The sequence below is a fragment of the Panicum hallii genome, chromosome 2 (assembly GCF_002211085.1).
Source record: "Panicum hallii strain FIL2 chromosome 2, PHallii_v3.1, whole genome shotgun sequence".
NCBI classification, from domain to species: Eukaryota; Viridiplantae; Streptophyta; class Magnoliopsida; order Poales; family Poaceae; genus Panicum; species Panicum hallii.
Window position 1 is genome coordinate 40,069,504 of NC_038043.1, and position 16,335 is coordinate 40,085,838.

The following is a 16,335-nucleotide window of genomic DNA, read 5'->3' on the forward strand; positions in this document are numbered from 1 at the left end:
CTAACATTTTTTCATTATCTACTGTCACTTATGCAGATTTATTGTTTTGTCGTGCAGGCTTTTAAAGTGTTGGAAGAAGAAAGAGAACCCTTTTGACAAGTATGCGGACTTGACCAAAGAAGCCTGGGACGAGCTTGTTCAAAAGTGGAATACTCCCGAGTTCCAACAGTCAAGTGAGTATTTTCGGGGTCTCCGAGCGCGGAACGAGCTTGACCACCACCTTGGCTCAGCGGGATATGCTGGAAAGCAACGCAAGTGGGAGCAGGAGGATGAGATGCTGGCAGAGAGGGGCATTGAGAATCCCTATGAATCGTTTGAGGACGGCTGGCACCATTTATGCGTGCTAGGTCAAAGCTCACGGAGGATGGCAATATCAATTACTACAGCACGAGCGCTGAGGAAGTTGCTCAAAGGGCTTTGATGGAGAGCAGCCAAGGTTCAAATGAAGGAGTGAGGGAGTTTGATGCGCTCACCAGGGCTTTGGGAACCCGTGAGCAACGGGGTCATGTCCGTGGTGTTTCCAGTCAGTTGACCTGGAAGGAGGGGTTCCCTGAACACAAAGGCAGATACCGGAAGCGGACTCGAGACTCCTCATCAAAGGTTGACATAGATGAGATCAAAAGGCAGGTGAAGATGGAGATGTTTGGAGAGCTAAAGACCATCTTCGAGTCTCAAGGATTGCCATTCCCTGATTTGCCGGGGAGTACGATGAGTGAAGAGAGAAGCGACAGGGTCGCTTCTACTGCAGCGGGTGCTTCTCAAGGTAGAGGGACAGAGAGGGCAATTGTGCCTATATCAGTGGAGCCGGATACGATAGATGGCTTGGCTCGTCCGACCCGATGCAGTCTTCTCGTGCAGCTGCAGCTGGTCGGAGATTCATCTCGATTGGAGGTCGGGGAAAGGGCTTGTGTATCTCGGTATGTCCCAGCTTGAAGGTGCCCAGGTCAGTGCATTGGTCTTTGCCTCTCTTTTCTTTTCTCCTATTTCTTTTTGTTTTTTTCTTTTGGTATGTACAACTTGCTTGAGATTTAAAGGCTTTGTTGTTGTTGTTGTTGCAGGTCAGGGCTGATTGTGCTGTGGTCAAGATTGACTTAATCCATGAGTTTGCTAAGAATATCAAGCTGGAATTCCCACCAGATGACACGACCACCACTTTGCGGGATGCAGTTGCGAGAAGGGTTCAGTGGCGGAGAGCTGGTATTCATATTGATCCAGCAGACGCAGATTCAGTACCGACCAGTCAACCTCAGCCACAGAGTCCTGCAGTGCCACCGACGTTTTCTGAGCCATGCCCACAGCTGCCGGATACATGGGAAGCGTTACCGGATCCGCATCCTCCTGTTCCTACTCAGCCTCAGATTACCCCCCCTCCACCTGTTCCGATAGAGCCAGCTACCGCTCACAAGAAGCCAAGCAAGGCTAATCCTGTGAGGAAGAAGCAGAGTAGGCTGATGGCGGCGAAGCGGGAGATCTCAGAGGGTAAGAAAAAGGTGGATCGGATAAAACAACCGGTCACAAGGGCTTACACTTCTGAGAATCCAAAGTACAGGGTTGGAAAGTCCTTGCTTAGTGTCCCTGAGCTTCGGGCAGCAGGTCAATATTGTGTGGAGCTGCACAACTACTACATGAGCAAGGTCAATCAAGCCGAGGAAATCATGGTGTCATACGAAGAGCGGCACTTTCTGCAGCTTGAGGGCAGTCGTAACATCTTTATTGTTGCCTGGAGCGATTTGTTCGACCTTTTCAACCTCGATGCTTTGGATCTTTCTCTCATTCGGTGCTTTGCATTGTAAGTCGATTAAGACTTGTTTCCATTTCAATGCATTTGATATACGTTCAACAATTTAAGTCGTTTCTATTTCAATTCATCTGGATCGTGTAGGCACATGCAACAAGAGACAAGGCGTCGAACCGGAAAGAAGTGTGGGTACATTGACCCACAGATGATGACGGTGACATTTATGAATTCAGATAGAGATAGCTTGGTCAGGTGCGCACATTCAACAATTAAACTTGTTTTCATTTCAACTTGTAGCCACATGTAGTCACTTGTTTCCATTTAACACATGTAACCGCTTGTTTCCATTTCAACTTGGTTAGGTACATGGTGAAGTGCATGGGAGTACATGCTGACAAAGAGCACATTGTGGTGCCGTACAACCTAGGCGACCATTGGGTTACACTCATCATCAATGTCAGGAGCAAGCAAGTCTTCTACCTTGACTCGAGCATTCCATCAGATGAGTCGGGCGCGCCTCAGATACGTGATTATTCTCTAGTCATCTCAATCCTTGACGAGTAAGTTTGTTGTTTGCTTTAGTTTTTTATCATTTGCCCATTTCAGAAGCATTTGTAATATAACATCCGGATGTCTGTGTTTAGGTCTCTTGACAGGCATCTTAGGGCCTCAGAAGGATACAAAGAGCAACGTCAAGTTGCGTTTACACATCACACCGCGTGGACGGTAACTACTATAACTAAATCGCTTTACTATTACGATGTTTTCTTGGTTCTAAGTGTCGCAAAATGCTAATTTCTATCTATCTTTGACATGTAGTGCACACGGCAACCCTCGGGTAACTCATGTGGGTTCTATGTTTGCCACAACATGCTTCTAGTTGCAGAGAAACCGGATTTCATGGTAAGAATTCTCACGTGTTCTAATTAAAAAATATCTGTCTTCATCTTGTATTCTAACTGCTTGTAATTATATTTCGAAGGACGAAGATGATTATTTCAATCGAACGACACTTGGTAACGTGCAGGATATCCGAGAGAGGCCAGCGGGGTTCCTCATGATGGAGGTGATCAACAAAAAGGGGGAGTTCCATTTTTAATAGCACGGCAGGCGACATTGAACTAGATTGAGAGACTTGCTTTGCATGTACTCTATTGTTCTTATCGATCATTGTTGTTTTGAGTTAGGTTGAGCCTTGTTTTGAGTTTTGGACGAGGCTAATTGATTGTACATGTGTTATATAATACTATCTTTGCTTGTGTGTATCGCACTGTGTGAATTGTATGGATGCGTGCGATGATTGCGGTGAATTCTGTGAATTGAAATCTTTTGCAGGTATTTGAATGCAGCTGCCAAATCCTGGCTAGTTCCAGGATGCAGCTGGGGAAAAAAAAGACCCTTGTTGGGGGTAGACTAATGCAAGACGCGCCTCGCTTAGGGCGCGACTCTCAATAGGCTCCCAGGGGCGCCTGTGTGAAGCCAAGGCGAGACGCGCCGTAAGTGAGGCGCGTCTCTCATCTGTGACTAATGCGAGACGCGCCTAGCCTAGAGCACGTCTCGCATTTGGCTCTCAGGGAAGCCTGTGAATCCAAGACGAGACGCGCCGTAAGTGAGGCGTGTCTCTCATCTGTGACTAATGCGAGACGCGCCTAGCCTATAGCGCGTCTTGCATTTGGCTCCCAGAGAAGCCTGTGTGAAGCCAAGTCGAGACGCGCCGTAAGTGAGGCGCGTCTTGCATTTTGGTAATCTGAGACGCGTGTGAGGCGCGTCTCAGATTACTTTTTAATCTGCGACGCGGTAATGCGGGACGCGACCCCTTCGCGTCTAGCATTTTGCCTAGGGCGCGTCTCAGATTAGGGCTTTCAATTTTGCACATTTTGCTCCATTAATTACAATGGGAAAGGACACAATATTTGATGTCTAATTACACTCTTGAAATTAAAATGTTATTTTCCTAACTGATCTGGCAGTTTGGATCTTGTTTGTTCATGTTCAGATTTCCAGCTTCCATTGCCTGTTTAACCTCACGAAACTGGCGGTAGCAAAAAGGCCTCGAGGGTGTCCATGCATGATGCTCTGGTGTTTGGAATCCCTATTGTAGCAATTTTCACTGCTCTGATTGTCAGCGTTTATGGGATTAAGCAGAGGAGAAAGAGTTTGATGCATAAAGGTATTATAGCAACTTTCGTATTCAACTCATTTCAAATTTGTGTTACGTAACAAAATGGTAGCTATCTTTCACTTTTTAGTTAACTCGCGTGCTAGAGCACATATACTGCTCAGCAGTGCTAGGAATTGCAAGATAATATCATGAGTCTAAAATAAACGGAAACTGTCTACAAAATTTCCTTGACTAGAAAGCAGTTAAGTAAGGGTAGTAAAGCTTTGCATATTTATGCGTGGGCGCAGAGAAATCATCCCTATCTATGTTAGTATACATATTAATGACTGCATATAAATCCATTCTATAGATCTCCAAGCCCTTGACCTGCAAACTGGCTCCTTCACCTTGAGACGAATCAAAGCGGCAACTAGAAATTTTGATCCGGCTAACAAGATTGGTGAAGGTGGTTTTGGTTCAGTTTACAAGGTCAGTCAGCATTGCTTCCCACGCAAAAACTATACAGAGGGTAATACTGCTGAAGCATTGCCTTTGCTCACTTGACAGGGTTCACTGTCCGATGGCACCGTCATTGCTGTCAAGCAGTTATCATCAAGGTCTAAACAAGGGAATAGGGAGTTCGTGAATGAGATAGGGATGATATCTGCATTACAGCATCCTAACCTTGTCAAACTCTATGGCTGTTGTACAGAAGGGAACCAGTTGTTTCTAGTTTACGAGTATATGGAAAACCATTGCCTTGCACGAGCTCTTTTCAGTGATCATACTCTCATGTTTCTTGGTTTACCCTTTTATAAACTTATGCTACATGTTACAACTAACATACTATTTCTGGACTATTACTGCTGGGTCCAGCTGAACAACATAAACTGCAACTGGATTGGGCAACAAGACTCAAGATTTGCCTTGGGATAGCAAGAGGTCTAGCATATCTGCATGAGGAATCCGCAATAAGGATTGTACACCGAGATATCAAGGCCAGCAATAAACTGCTTGACAAAGATTTGAATGCTAAGATCTCAGATTTTGGGCTAGCAAAGCTTAATGAAGATGACCACACCCACATAAGCACAAAAGTAGCTGGAACAATGTAAGTGTTTCAATGACATACATGTTTTCATCAAAACATAGAATCACATCCGCACCGCACATCAGATTGACCTACAAGGCTGCAAATAAGCAGCTCTTGATGGGAAGGCAGTCTGAAGCAATGCTGGCGATGAACATTGCAACATTTAACTTAAGGATAGACTCTAAAACCAGAGAAATAAAAATTCATCGGCACAACTCCAGAAAGTACATGCATATGGGGGTGACATTGCTGCATAAAAACATAATCAGAAAAGACGCAACTAACAGCATATTGATAGTTTCCTTGAATTAAGAAAATGTTACTAATCAGTTCCTGTTTGAACAACAACTGATGGAGATTACTTTTCTGCTCATTTGTTACTAAATCTATCGGATTGCAAAACTTACAGCTGACTTGATCGTCCTGTATTCATGCAGCGGATACATGGCTCCTAAGTATGCTATGCGTGGTTATTTAACAGATAAAGCTGATGAATACAGTTTTGGAGTTGTTGCTTTGGAAATTGTCAGTGGAAAAAGTAACACAAACTACAGGCCAAAGGAAGATTTTGTTTATCTTCTTGATTGGGTAATTTATAGATCTTTAACTTTGTAAACATTAATGTTCACCATGTTATTGGGACATAGATCAATTTTCACTTAAGACTAGGATGTTTCATGAAAGTGAACGTGGATACACATTTAAGATGATCTTATTATTTAAACATTCGCATTAGGCCAATCCTGTGACCAATCCTTGTGTCCTTTCCAACCAAACTCCTGAAGATACATGGATGCCAACCTATACATTCTGTAGATTAAATATCTGTCATCCTTTGTCGCATTACAAAACAATAGATTCTAACAAAATCTCATTGTGTTAACTGTTAGATTTTTACCTCTACGGTAACAAAATAAGGAATATCCACGTGAACAAGGGAAATTGGATTATATTGAATCAATACGCCAAACTCTAGTTGTTTTACTATCATGTACATACCTTGAGAGTAGTAAGCTAATTGCACGTTAAATGTGTTGCAGGCTTGTGTTCTGCAGGAGAGAGGATCTCTCCTGGAATTGGTAGACTCAGATCTAGGATCCAATTACTCAACAGAAGAGGCACTCCTCGTGCTGAATGTTGCCCTGCTATGCACCACAGCGACACCTACACTCAGACCAAAGATGTCAGAAGTTGTTAGCCTGCTTGAGGGCAAAGCCTCTCTTCAGCCCTTGCTGTCAGATCTCAGCCTTGCTGAAAATAGCCTGAGCTCAAGTGCTGTACGCATGAACTTCTGGCAAATCCTAAGTAAGGCCCAGAGCCTGACAGCACAAGCTTTGTGCAATGACACTAATGGAGTAATGGATCATCAATCATAGATACAGATGGTAGCCTGACACTATTGGTGAGTTAGATGTAGTGGACGTGCACCAGTATGTGTATGTCTGTCAAATATCAAAAGTGCAATGCAAATACCAATTAGCATACTGATGTCCAGTTAATTACTCAATGTCTCAGCTCACCTCAAACATCATATCAAATCAATAAGCATCAACACAAAAATACTTTTATTTCACTATTCAGATGGCTTCATTAGCAAATGTTCTGGCAAAACAACTTTTAAGGTTGGAGCATATGAGGATATCTCAAGTGTGTCCCCATGCTGAATTGAATGCACTACATGTGAACCGTCAAAATACACAGCACCCTCTTGATTGTACCAGACAACAAGCATATGTTGCTCTTGCTTAACTAAACCATGCAGCAGTGGTTTGTCAGCATCTGTTGGCGAAATAGGTTCTCTTATCATATACTGAAGCTCACGGCTTGATAGTGGCATCACAAATCCTCCAGCTGATAGCATAGCAGCAGTTGATCCAGCAGCTGTCGAGACCCTTAGACCACTTGATCTACAATTAATTAAATGCGAACTTTCTCCTGTATTGCTCCTTTTCCTAACGTCGTAAATACAAATCAGAATTGATCATGTCAGAAACCAAAATAAATTTACTAGGAAGCTCGAGTGAAATATACCTAAATGAGAAGCGCGACACACTTGCTGGACATGGGTGTGACACCAATATATCATTCAGGGCATAAGTTGGTAGCTGAATTCCATTTAGTTTCATGGAAATCCTTGACAGCTCCGAAGGGCGTCTACTGCCATCAAGCGTTGCATCAAGTATCTGGGAATATGACAAGTTCAGTAGAAATGAAACTTGGAAAGTACAAGGTTTCATTAATCTGTAAAGTAGGATACGCTTGAAATTTCAGAATAGGTAGTTCAATAACCTGTTCAAAGTTTCCTGCAGTCGCTGCACAAAGATACCCTGTGCTTCTCCTCGCATCAAATTCATCAGTTAACTCATCAACCTGCATAAGAGCTACAGAATTATAACTAGATCTAATCAGGCATAAATTTAATATCACTCATCAGAACAAGAAATGACATACTAGGTATAGTATGAAACAGTGTACCACCGCATTGGTTTCAAGCTATAAGTTTTGAGAGTCAGAAAACCAACAACTTACCTCCTTTGGACAAGTAGGATCTGAATTGACACCCAAAATAGGAACTGAACTGTCCAGGAAGTGGCTAGCTCGAAGAAGAGTGCCATCGCCCCCAACAGTGATCACAAGATCCACATCACGTATTGGCTGAGAGAAGTTATTTCTCTGCACTGAAGTCCAGTCAAGGGACTTGTGCTGCAGGACGCTCTGGCAGAGATCAATCGTGTCCTTGTGAACTCTGCACCTATCATCCAGATAACTTAAGACCTGCAAGGACAAATCACAACTAGGATAGATAAGTGCCAAAACAATTTATAATCCAAATCAGACAGTGCCAACGGTAATGCGATGAATCAGGGAAAAAACTGCACTTAAATTATAGAACTCAAAGATAGCCCAGCAACCAGAGGTAGGTGAACCTTTGTCTAAACAGAAAGTATCAAACACAATGCCAGACTCAGAAATCAAACGAGTCCAAAAATGGTGGACACCATTCACTGTCCATATTTCTCTGATCAAACCATGCAAGTCTATCCAACAAACTATAAAATGGCATCCTGAAGGCATTATGAGAAGTGCCACTGCACTGGCTACCGCAAGGTATCCAGCATGACTTTCAGTTAGCGTTGGTGCTGCTAATCAGTGCAGAACAAAAGTAGACGGGAGGACACAGTCCACACAGGCATTTCGGCGAACAACTGGACTTTAGCGCCATTTAGACAAGCATTTCGCCTCGTTCGGGCCGAATGGATCAAATGCGCGCCCCGCACGATGGACACCGCCGCGATCGCAGCTGTTGGAACCGGAAAACCTGCATCCTGGCGGCCCTTCCACGATCCAAGTGCAAAGCACCGAACGCCAGGACCATTTGGACCCATCACCCCATGCGACCGTCGGAACATGGGAGGCAGGCGGGAGCACCCTGGCACCTCAGTACAGCCCTCAGACAGACATGTTCAACGGCACAGCCAAGATTGAGAGAGGGTGGGAGAGGGGTAGGACCTTGGGGTTGGCGGCGCGCGGTTGCGACGGCGGCGGCGAGGAGGAGGTGGGGAAGGAGGCCGCGGACCCGGCGCACGGGCGGGGAGGGTAGACGTCGAAGGGCTTGAGGAAGAGGAGCACGCGGCGGCGCGCCATGGGAAGCGAGGGTCACGGCGAATCGTAGAGGCGGCGGCGGCGCCGGTCACTTGAGCGGCGGGGAGGTGGCAACGCACGCTACAGGTTCCCTTCCCACAATAACACCCGCGTCGGCCACCAGGATACGTCTTTGAGGACTGCCGAATACGTTTCCAGATCCTGCTCGCGTGAGAGCTTGTTGTTTTCCGGAAAAGCCCCTGACACGGGACAAACTTGAGGATGCATCCCGTCGGAACTGGGCTACTTGGCTTTCGAGGCATGTTTAAATCCACCAACTAATTGGTACACCTAGATAGCTAATTTTAGTTGAGTAGACTGGCTAACGTGCAGCTAAAATTTTTCTAATTAGCTGAATAGCAACTATCTATTTAGCTAGTTTATTAGCTGGGTGGATTTAAACGGAGTCCAAAATCTCTATGTATGTCGATTTCATATACACGCAACTTGTACCTACTATATCATCATCATTTTTAAGATTCAAGCGGAGCTCTCTTGATATAGTTAGCTAGTTCATTAGTTGCATAAGCAGCTTCTACTCGCTCTATTTTAAAATGTAAAAATAATTTTATCTAGTGTGTTCTCCGTGACTTCACTTTAACCATCATGTTATATTATTGCTCACGACCTAAAATTGACATCATATAGTAAGTACTTTGAATTGTTGGTCAAAGATACTTTGAGTTTTGGAGGGCATGCACTCCATACAAAAGTTACACTAGGAGGATGCTACACAGAGCCACAAGGAAGATGTGTATATGGCATAGATCTTGCGCTACACAAGCAAAGATCTGGCATAATAATAAACCTAACTGAACCGGATTCATCGCCGGAGTTCGGAGACGCCCGGAAAGCCGCAAGTTGTCTCCCGCACTATCCTGCCCCTACAGCGCGAGGCCACCCGTGACAGACAGCTGGGCCCGGCGCGCACGAAGCTGCGCCAGGCACACGCAGCAGCCCAAACCCCCGCCCCCCTCGCCCGCGCCGCGTCGTCCTGAGATTCGGCGGCCGCGCCGCCACCGCCGGATCGCCGCTCGACCCTCGCTCGTCAATCGTCATCAGGTGAGTGGGCTGGCCTGTCGGCCTGACACTCCCGCGCCGTAGTACGTTTTCCTCCTCTCGACGGGTCATCACGTCGCCGCGCGCCCCGGGGCGGGTTTCGGATGAGCTTCTCCTGCCCGCTCCGGCCGGCATATGCTGGGGCGGACACCGGGACATCGCTGTTCGATGCGGCGGCGGCGTCGCGGGGTGCTGCCCCGGCCGTGATCATCGTTTTCCTGCGATAAGATTGTTGTTAGGGTTCGCGTTGGTTACTTTTTTTTCTTCCGGCATTGCATTTGCGTGCGTAAACTGCAGTGGTGTCTACGCTGTTGTTTGAGAGAACTAGGTTAGGTTTATTCTGTGTAACCTGATTGCATAATAAAAAAATATATATCAAGAAAAGACGACCAAATGGCAGGTGGTGTCATGTATATATATAGTAGTATATCTATGCTAGCATGTCGGCTATGGTGTTCTGATAACGAGAAAAATGCCATTCAAGGATGTATAAATTGGCAAATGCCATTCACTGCAAGGGGATGGGCACGTCGTCATCTTGGCAGTGGTACTGACCTTTAGAGATGGGTTTACTACTAGGTCCAGTGTTAGTTCACTGTGTTCGTGCAGTTCTGAGTTTCTGACTTTTGCATTTGCTCCTTGAACCGTGTGCCTGCTCAGCCTGCAGAGCTGGAGTTGACCCCAGCACTAAACTTGCATCAGCACACCGTCAGCTGTAGCCAACTATGTTCCCCACCGAGAAGCAGAAATAAGAAACAGGCTGATTGCTGATTGCCCAATTTCAAGACACTCGAGAAACTAAAAAAGACCAAAAAAGGAATCCCTGCTTTTAATATCAAAGCACCTGCCCTCTGATATCTAAAGCAAGGCCAAAAAAGGAGGCCATCTCCCAGGTCCACAGATTTGGCTTTGCAGCTGCAAACTCCCAGGTGATGAACCAATCCTGCCATTATTTCCTTTCTTAAGATAAAAAAAAAGAACAGAGAGAGGTAACATTCGCATGTGGTCCTTCGTTTCCTATTTCTACGAAGTGCAGGATTGGCCTTCGATTCCTCGCAGATGGGTAATTAGATGAAGGATTAGCCTGTTTCAATATAGGGGCAGGAGAAGCAGCCTCTTGAAACACTACCGACGGAGACAGCGTTAGTATGTTTGTAGGATTAGCCTGTTTCAATATAGGGGCAGGAGAAGCAGAGTTAGTATGTTTGTAGGTGTACAATATAAATAGCCTCTTGAAACACTACTGACGGAGACAGCGTCCCTTTTGATTCTTTGATGGTGATCTCATCTGCATGCGTTGACTTTAGATGACCTAATTTCACAGTTGATTCACATAAATCCCTTTCGATGTTTTGGTGTTGCTTTAATCTACATTCCCTGAAAATCATATTATACCGGACCTAGCTTTGGTTGTCTGGTGGGATTTGATCTGGACCCTCTGCTTGCTGGGTTGGTGAAATGATGTGTCATTATTGTGTCGGTTTCTGGTTTATGGTTGAATGTTTTTTCTGGGGTTCAGAGACCAATGGAGCCACGAAACAGGGTGAAGGAGTGCCCTGAATCTACTTATGCTTTCTACTTCATCAAGATCCGCCCATTCGAGGATCCTGAGCTGAGAGAAAAACTTGTGCTGGCTGACCATGAATTTCAGAAGAAGGTCCAAGCTCGTAATAAAATTATTGAGGCTGCAAAAGCCAAGAAGGTATTGTTACAAATCCTTACGCAAGTATAATCTTCCTTTTCTGATGCATAGTGCATCTTATTTTAAAAAAAAAATCAGCAAGAGGTTCGTGTCCTATTACCTTGTTTAAATGGATGTATGTTCTTCTGTTGGCCTAAAGTGCTCTTGAATCTCGATGGATGTAGACAGACAACTCAAGAAGTCATGTGCATGCTTTAACCATGTCATATCGTGTTTTACAACTTATCCTTTATTTGCAGGAGGAACGCTCCATTATAATCTCAGAGCTGAAGACATTGACTGCTGAGAACAAAGAATACAATGTAGTGGTGGAGACTCTTCAAAACTATTTAGGCATGTTTCGTGATGGAAACAACACCATGCAGGCACAGAGCACAGTTTTACGCTCTGTTGTTGAAGAACTTAACCCTTGGTCAACTCATCTTTCACTGCTATACTATAAGTGGGTTTTCTCTCCATTGCTCTTCAATAGATCAAAATGTTGAGCGACCGCATCGTCCATGAGAGCATATCTATACTTGAGGAGAAGCTTTTGCGTAAACAAATTAAGGACATTGAAGAAGCCAGATCAAAGGTCATTTATCTCTCTACCAATCGAGCTAAACTCCAAGATACGGTGGAGGGAAATGAGGCCACACAGGTACGTGCCATACCCGGTTTTAAAAAGGAACCGAATGCTTTTTATATATGCGTCAGGATCAAGTTCCACACATATGATAGACAATACAATTATAATCCGAAACAATATCATAACGAGAGAGAGTATCACAGTACTTTATTATATGACCGAAAGTCTTAATCTTAAACGAATAAGTAAACGTTTATAACTAGCAGCGGATTTTAACTTCATATGTAGATGACTGGGAGACATACGTCTAGCACTCTTCGAAATCTTCAGGAAACTTCAGACAATTATCTTGTTTTGAGCAGCATTGGTTTTAGTAAAGCAACCGTAAGTACACTTATGGTTGGTACTCAGCAAGTGGAGTAAATTATATGACATGCAAGGTCAAAATCAAGGAAAAACTGACATGGTTTGACTACGATAAGCATTTTTAATTGATCAAGTTTTATTTAGCAAGCATCACTATATATCAACCCTTAAATAAATAAAAGAGATAAGATAACAATATTATGAACAAAGAATCTCGATTTAGATCATCTTTTAAGTTCAATTATCATGTGAGGGTCCAAACCGCTCTTAACCGTGAGCACGATTGATATATCAGTTTTCACTCTGCAGAGATTGTACACTTTACCCACAATTCGTGTTTTCATTGATGCCCGGGTTTGCAAGTCACTTAGACACTTCCAAGATGAGTAACGGAGATTCACTACGAGGCCTTTACAAAGATTCCCTAACTTATGACAATCTGCTAAGGTTTCGAGTCAAAGCGGTCATAACCCTCCCCAATGAGATAGTGTTTTAGCCAAGGACCACATATCATAAAGCCTCAAGAGGACCGAGCTATACCCTGACAATGCAACCCTTCTTGTCCTTTCGGTAAGATTATCATAAGCTAAAATTTCTAATTAATTAGCCAAGACCAGAGCCATGTAGTATTGTGGTTGCGCTATTTTCTTGGGTGGTTCTCCATGTTCCAATTAATGCATTGATCTTTATTATCACCGTAAAAGTATTCCAAAATATGAGTAAACCAGTGTAGCATGATTTCAGGTTATCCAACCAAAGTCTAAGTAAAAGCAACTAGCGTAGCTACAACATAAATATAACAACCCAGATTTAATCAAGAAAGTTCAAAAGAAACTAGGCAAATCCTTAGTTTGGGATCCATCATATTCTAGACACATGCATGCATATAAAATAATGTGTGTATTTATAAAGTTATTGGGACTGAAATATGATCAAGGACCACTTGCCTTTGTCAAAGAAGTGATGCTCGGGAACATCTTCAAAGCTTTGCTCTTGCAGACCCTAGAACTGCGCACCGTCTGTTGTAACATACAAGTATATACAAACAAACAATAGAATAAATAAGAAACAGTACACCAAACAATATAAACAGCACAAAACAGCGTTATAAAGCTACTGTATATGTCGCAAGGGTTGCGTGAGCGCGAGAATCGATGAAAACGGAGTTAAAACGGAGAAATTATGGCTAAAACATGATTCTAGGGGCTTAGTTGTAAAAGATTTGAATTAGAAGGGCTTTGGACAAATAAACCGAGGGCTAAAACATAATTAAACCTTAAATCTAGGGTTTAGATTGAAAAACAGAAAGGCTAGGGACCGCGAGTTCTATTTTTGAAAAGGACAGGGGCCTATTCAAAAGAAAAAGGATCTATTCGTGAATACTTTTGAACTGCCATGGACTGCGGGCTGATTCCTATATAACTCAGGGCTAAAGTGCAAAATAGATTTGACCGGTATCGGGTTTACTAGACTCGGGTTAGACGGCCAGGGGCGGCTGGAGGCGTGGGGGCGGCGGCGCTGGGCGCGGGCGGCGAGAGCAGGCGGCGGCGGACGGCGGCAGGCTTGCCGGATTTGGCCGAAAACGGTCGTCCGTGCACGGTTTTGAGCGCGGGCTGCACAGGAAGGACGCAGGCATTACGGGGAACTCATCTAAGGGCTCGGGTTGGCGAGGCGGGGGCCGGAGAGGGACGCACGGCGGCGATGGCGAGGAATCAGGTGCGCGGGAAGGCAGGGAAGAAGGGAAGAAGGGGCCGGCGAGGATCCTCACCGCAAGGCGGAGCTCCGGTGGCAGCTTGTTGTGCCAGCGGAACGGCGAAGCGGCGGCTGCGGCGGCGACCGAGAGGCGGCATCAATGGCGGCGGCGGCTAGGGCTTCGAGGGCGAGAGGCGGTGGCTGCAAGTTATGTGGAGTCTAGGGCACGGGCGGCGCTTTAAATAGGGCGGCCGCGGCCTTGGCGTGCGGGCCCCGGTGTCGCGCGGCGGGGAGGCCGTGCCGCGGCCAGACTCAACACAAGTCCGAGCCCGGCTCGAGCTCGAGGTCGGGGAAGACCCCGACAGGCAGGTCCCGCCTGTCAGCGTGAGAGAGGGAGGGGAGGAGGGAAGCTGGCGCGCGGGCGGACTGGGCTGGGGAAAGAGAAGCAGGCTGCGCGCGGTGGAGGGAGAGGAAGGAAAGAGGCCAGCTGTCCTGGGCCGTGCGGGGAGAGAGGAAAAAGAGAAAGGCCGGTTGGGCTTGGGCCGCAAGGAAGAAAAGAGAGATAAAAAGAAAAAAAGAGAGAGTGGGCCGAGCCTAAATAGAAAAAGAGAGAGAAAAAGAATTGCATTCAAATATATTTGCATTTAAATTTAAATAAAAAACAAACAATAAAATAATGCAATGCGGCATGAAATACACAAAACCTATATTTTCTTATGTTTCTTTTTATGGTTAAGTAAATTACCATTAATTCACGGTAAATGCTCTAAAATCAACGGTAAATGCTCTAAAATTTATTTAGCTTTTTAATTTGAAAATTTGGGTGTTACAGAACACTACACTTCATCTTTTGTTCCTGCACGTATTTCCTGAAGAAAGAAAAAAGTAGTGATGATCTGCATTCAGGTCACTGATAGAATAAGAAAGGAGCAACAAGCAATCAGATCTAAGATTAATGTCTTAGAGGATGAGCTAAATGTTGTTTATGCTGAGATCGCATCAATTCAAGAAGATTTAGATGCAGCTACTGGCAGAAAGGACAAGGCATATGAGTCGTTGGCAGCATTGAGACAAGCGCGTGATGCGAAAGTAAGTTTACATATCTTGAAAGCTCCTCATGAAAAGATGCCTGCTCATAATGTTGTTTTTCTCTGCTATGCTCGGGCTAACACCCTGATTCTTTTACATACTACTTCTCTATTAAATTCTACAAAGTTAGCAAAGTCATCTCCTTGTTATTTCTAGGATAATTGTGTTGTGCGGTTCATTGACACTCTGTTGCACTTGTCCAGAACGCCGCATTCCTTCGAAACCGTCTGGTTCTGGAAATGCTAGAGATTACGCTTCAAGGGGAATGGTGACAGGGCTGCAAGGGCTCCACAAGGCCGAGGTGTGCTTCTGGAAATGCTACTACGTTGCCCCATGAGTTGATACTTTGTGATGCTGATATGAGTGGTTGTACTAAACACTTTGTTGCTATGATACATAGGTTGACGAGTTCATGGCCCAGTGGTGCCGAAGCAAGGATTTCAGAGAGGACTGCGAGGCGAGGACCCTCTCTTCTCTCAGCGACCGGCAACAGGAAAGAGATGGCCGGACGAGGGACACATAACCAGTGAAATCGGCTAAGAAATTGCTAGAGATTCAAGAAGTAGGGTTGGTTTATATTGCACAGTGAAAAACACGACATGAATTTCGGGGTCAATGTATCCTTAAACTTCGGCGGAATCCCAATATAAACACAGGAAGCACTTGGCATGATTCCTTGTGCCGTTATTCATAAAAAGAAACAGAAAAGGGCAGGGGCTGGACATATCTTTTTTTTGTGAACTCTTAAGATATTGTTCCAGCTGTGCGCTTTCTTTCAGTCTCCCTTTTCTGTCCGTTCATTGCCGCTGTATCCGCTCCCCGCTGCCACAACCCCAAACTACAAGCCTAACCCCACGATGGCAGTGCAGCATAGTGTTGCTGGGGCATTTTGGCCTTCCAATCATTTCACTAGCATTTGAATCCAACCCAGCACTAGCCAATAGCCATACGATTTTTGCCCCCTTTTTGGATCGGATCCGTGCATTTTGTTTTCTCTCATGAATCATTTGCTCAAAAACCTGGAGGGTCCAACCAAAAAGGCAAAAGAGGACGATTCATGGAGAGCAGATAGCCAGCTGGGCCCATCATCTAAACAGACAGCCGGGCCCATGACGCGCGGACGTCACAGCCCATGCCATTCCTTTCCCTTTGCGGACGAGCACGGGCAGGAGGAGAGACAGAGAGAGAAACCCAAACGATCCATCCGGTAATTTCCTGCCTGCGCCCCCGCAATTTGCAACCAAACAAACCCAATGGGATTTAAAAGAAAAATCTATCTCATATA

The 16,335-nt window shown here is 45.0% G+C and overlaps 2 protein-coding genes and 2 long non-coding RNA genes across 7 annotated transcripts; 3 read left to right on the forward strand and 1 right to left on the reverse strand.

Moving 5' to 3' along the window:
- The first annotated feature begins 1,673 nt into the window (after positions 1 to 1,673).
- LOC112879744 lies at positions 1,674 to 2,297 on the forward strand. The gene is made up of 3 exons (XR_003226153.1): positions 1,674 to 1,789; positions 1,883 to 1,990; positions 2,101 to 2,297. It is a non-coding gene; the product is annotated as an uncharacterized LOC112879744 (long non-coding RNA).
- Positions 2,298 to 3,802: 1,505 nt separating this feature from the next.
- Positions 3,803 to 6,308, forward strand: LOC112881033 (probable LRR receptor-like serine/threonine-protein kinase At1g07650). Its single transcript, XM_025945745.1, has 6 exons — positions 3,803 to 3,908; positions 4,210 to 4,328; positions 4,407 to 4,593; positions 4,683 to 4,950; positions 5,370 to 5,520; positions 5,973 to 6,308. Exons 1-6 carry the CDS (start codon positions 3,803 to 3,805, stop codon positions 6,306 to 6,308), a joined length of 1,167 nt encoding a protein of 388 aa, XP_025801530.1.
- On the reverse strand, positions 5,862 to 8,700 carry LOC112879742 (probable NADH kinase). The gene is made up of 5 exons (XM_025944124.1): positions 8,443 to 8,700; positions 7,462 to 7,707; positions 7,222 to 7,302; positions 6,964 to 7,115; positions 5,862 to 6,884 (listed from the first exon to the last, which is right to left on the reverse strand). The coding sequence occupies exons 1-5, from the start codon at positions 8,575 to 8,577 to the stop codon at positions 6,506 to 6,508; spliced, it is 993 nt and encodes a 330-aa protein (XP_025799909.1). The 5' UTR covers positions 8,578 to 8,700; the 3' UTR covers positions 5,862 to 6,505.
- A 723-nt stretch (positions 8,701 to 9,423) lies between these two features.
- Positions 9,424 to 15,833, forward strand: LOC112881968. Of its 4 annotated transcripts, XR_003226565.1 has the most exons (7): positions 9,424 to 9,636; positions 10,294 to 10,562; positions 10,670 to 11,335; positions 11,575 to 11,975; positions 14,868 to 15,050; positions 15,254 to 15,351; positions 15,451 to 15,833. It is a non-coding gene; the product is annotated as an uncharacterized LOC112881968 (long non-coding RNA). The 4 variants fall into 4 exon arrangements; XR_003226564.1 differs by having other exon boundaries at positions 10,294 to 11,335; XR_003226566.1 differs by lacking the exon at positions 10,294 to 10,562 and having other exon boundaries at positions 9,426 to 9,636; positions 11,153 to 11,335.
- The last annotated feature ends 502 nt before the right edge of the window (positions 15,834 to 16,335 follow it).

Excerpts from the sequence above, each read along its gene's own strand:
- LOC112881033 (XM_025945745.1), top strand. The coding sequence starts at position 3,803 with ATGCATGATGCTCTGGTGTTTGGAATCCCTATTGTAGCAATTTTCACT. Across the intron at positions 4,329-4,406 it reads GTTTTGGTTCAGTTTACAAG|GGTTCACTGTCCGATGGCAC; the intron begins GTCAGTCAGCAT and ends CTCACTTGACAG. Across the intron at positions 4,951-5,369 it reads ACAAAAGTAGCTGGAACAAT|CGGATACATGGCTCCTAAGT; the intron begins GTAAGTGTTTCA and ends GTATTCATGCAG.
- LOC112879742 (XM_025944124.1), bottom strand. The coding sequence starts at position 8,577 with ATGGCGCGCCGCCGCGTGCTCCTCTTCCTCAAGCCCTTCGACGTCTAC. Across the intron at positions 7,708-8,442 it reads CGCGCGCCGCCAACCCCAAG|GTCTTAAGTTATCTGGATGA; the intron begins GTCCTACCCCTC and ends TTGTCCTTGCAG. Across the intron at positions 7,116-7,221 it reads CTGCAGGAAACTTTGAACAG|ATACTTGATGCAACGCTTGA; the intron begins GTTATTGAACTA and ends TCATATTCCCAG.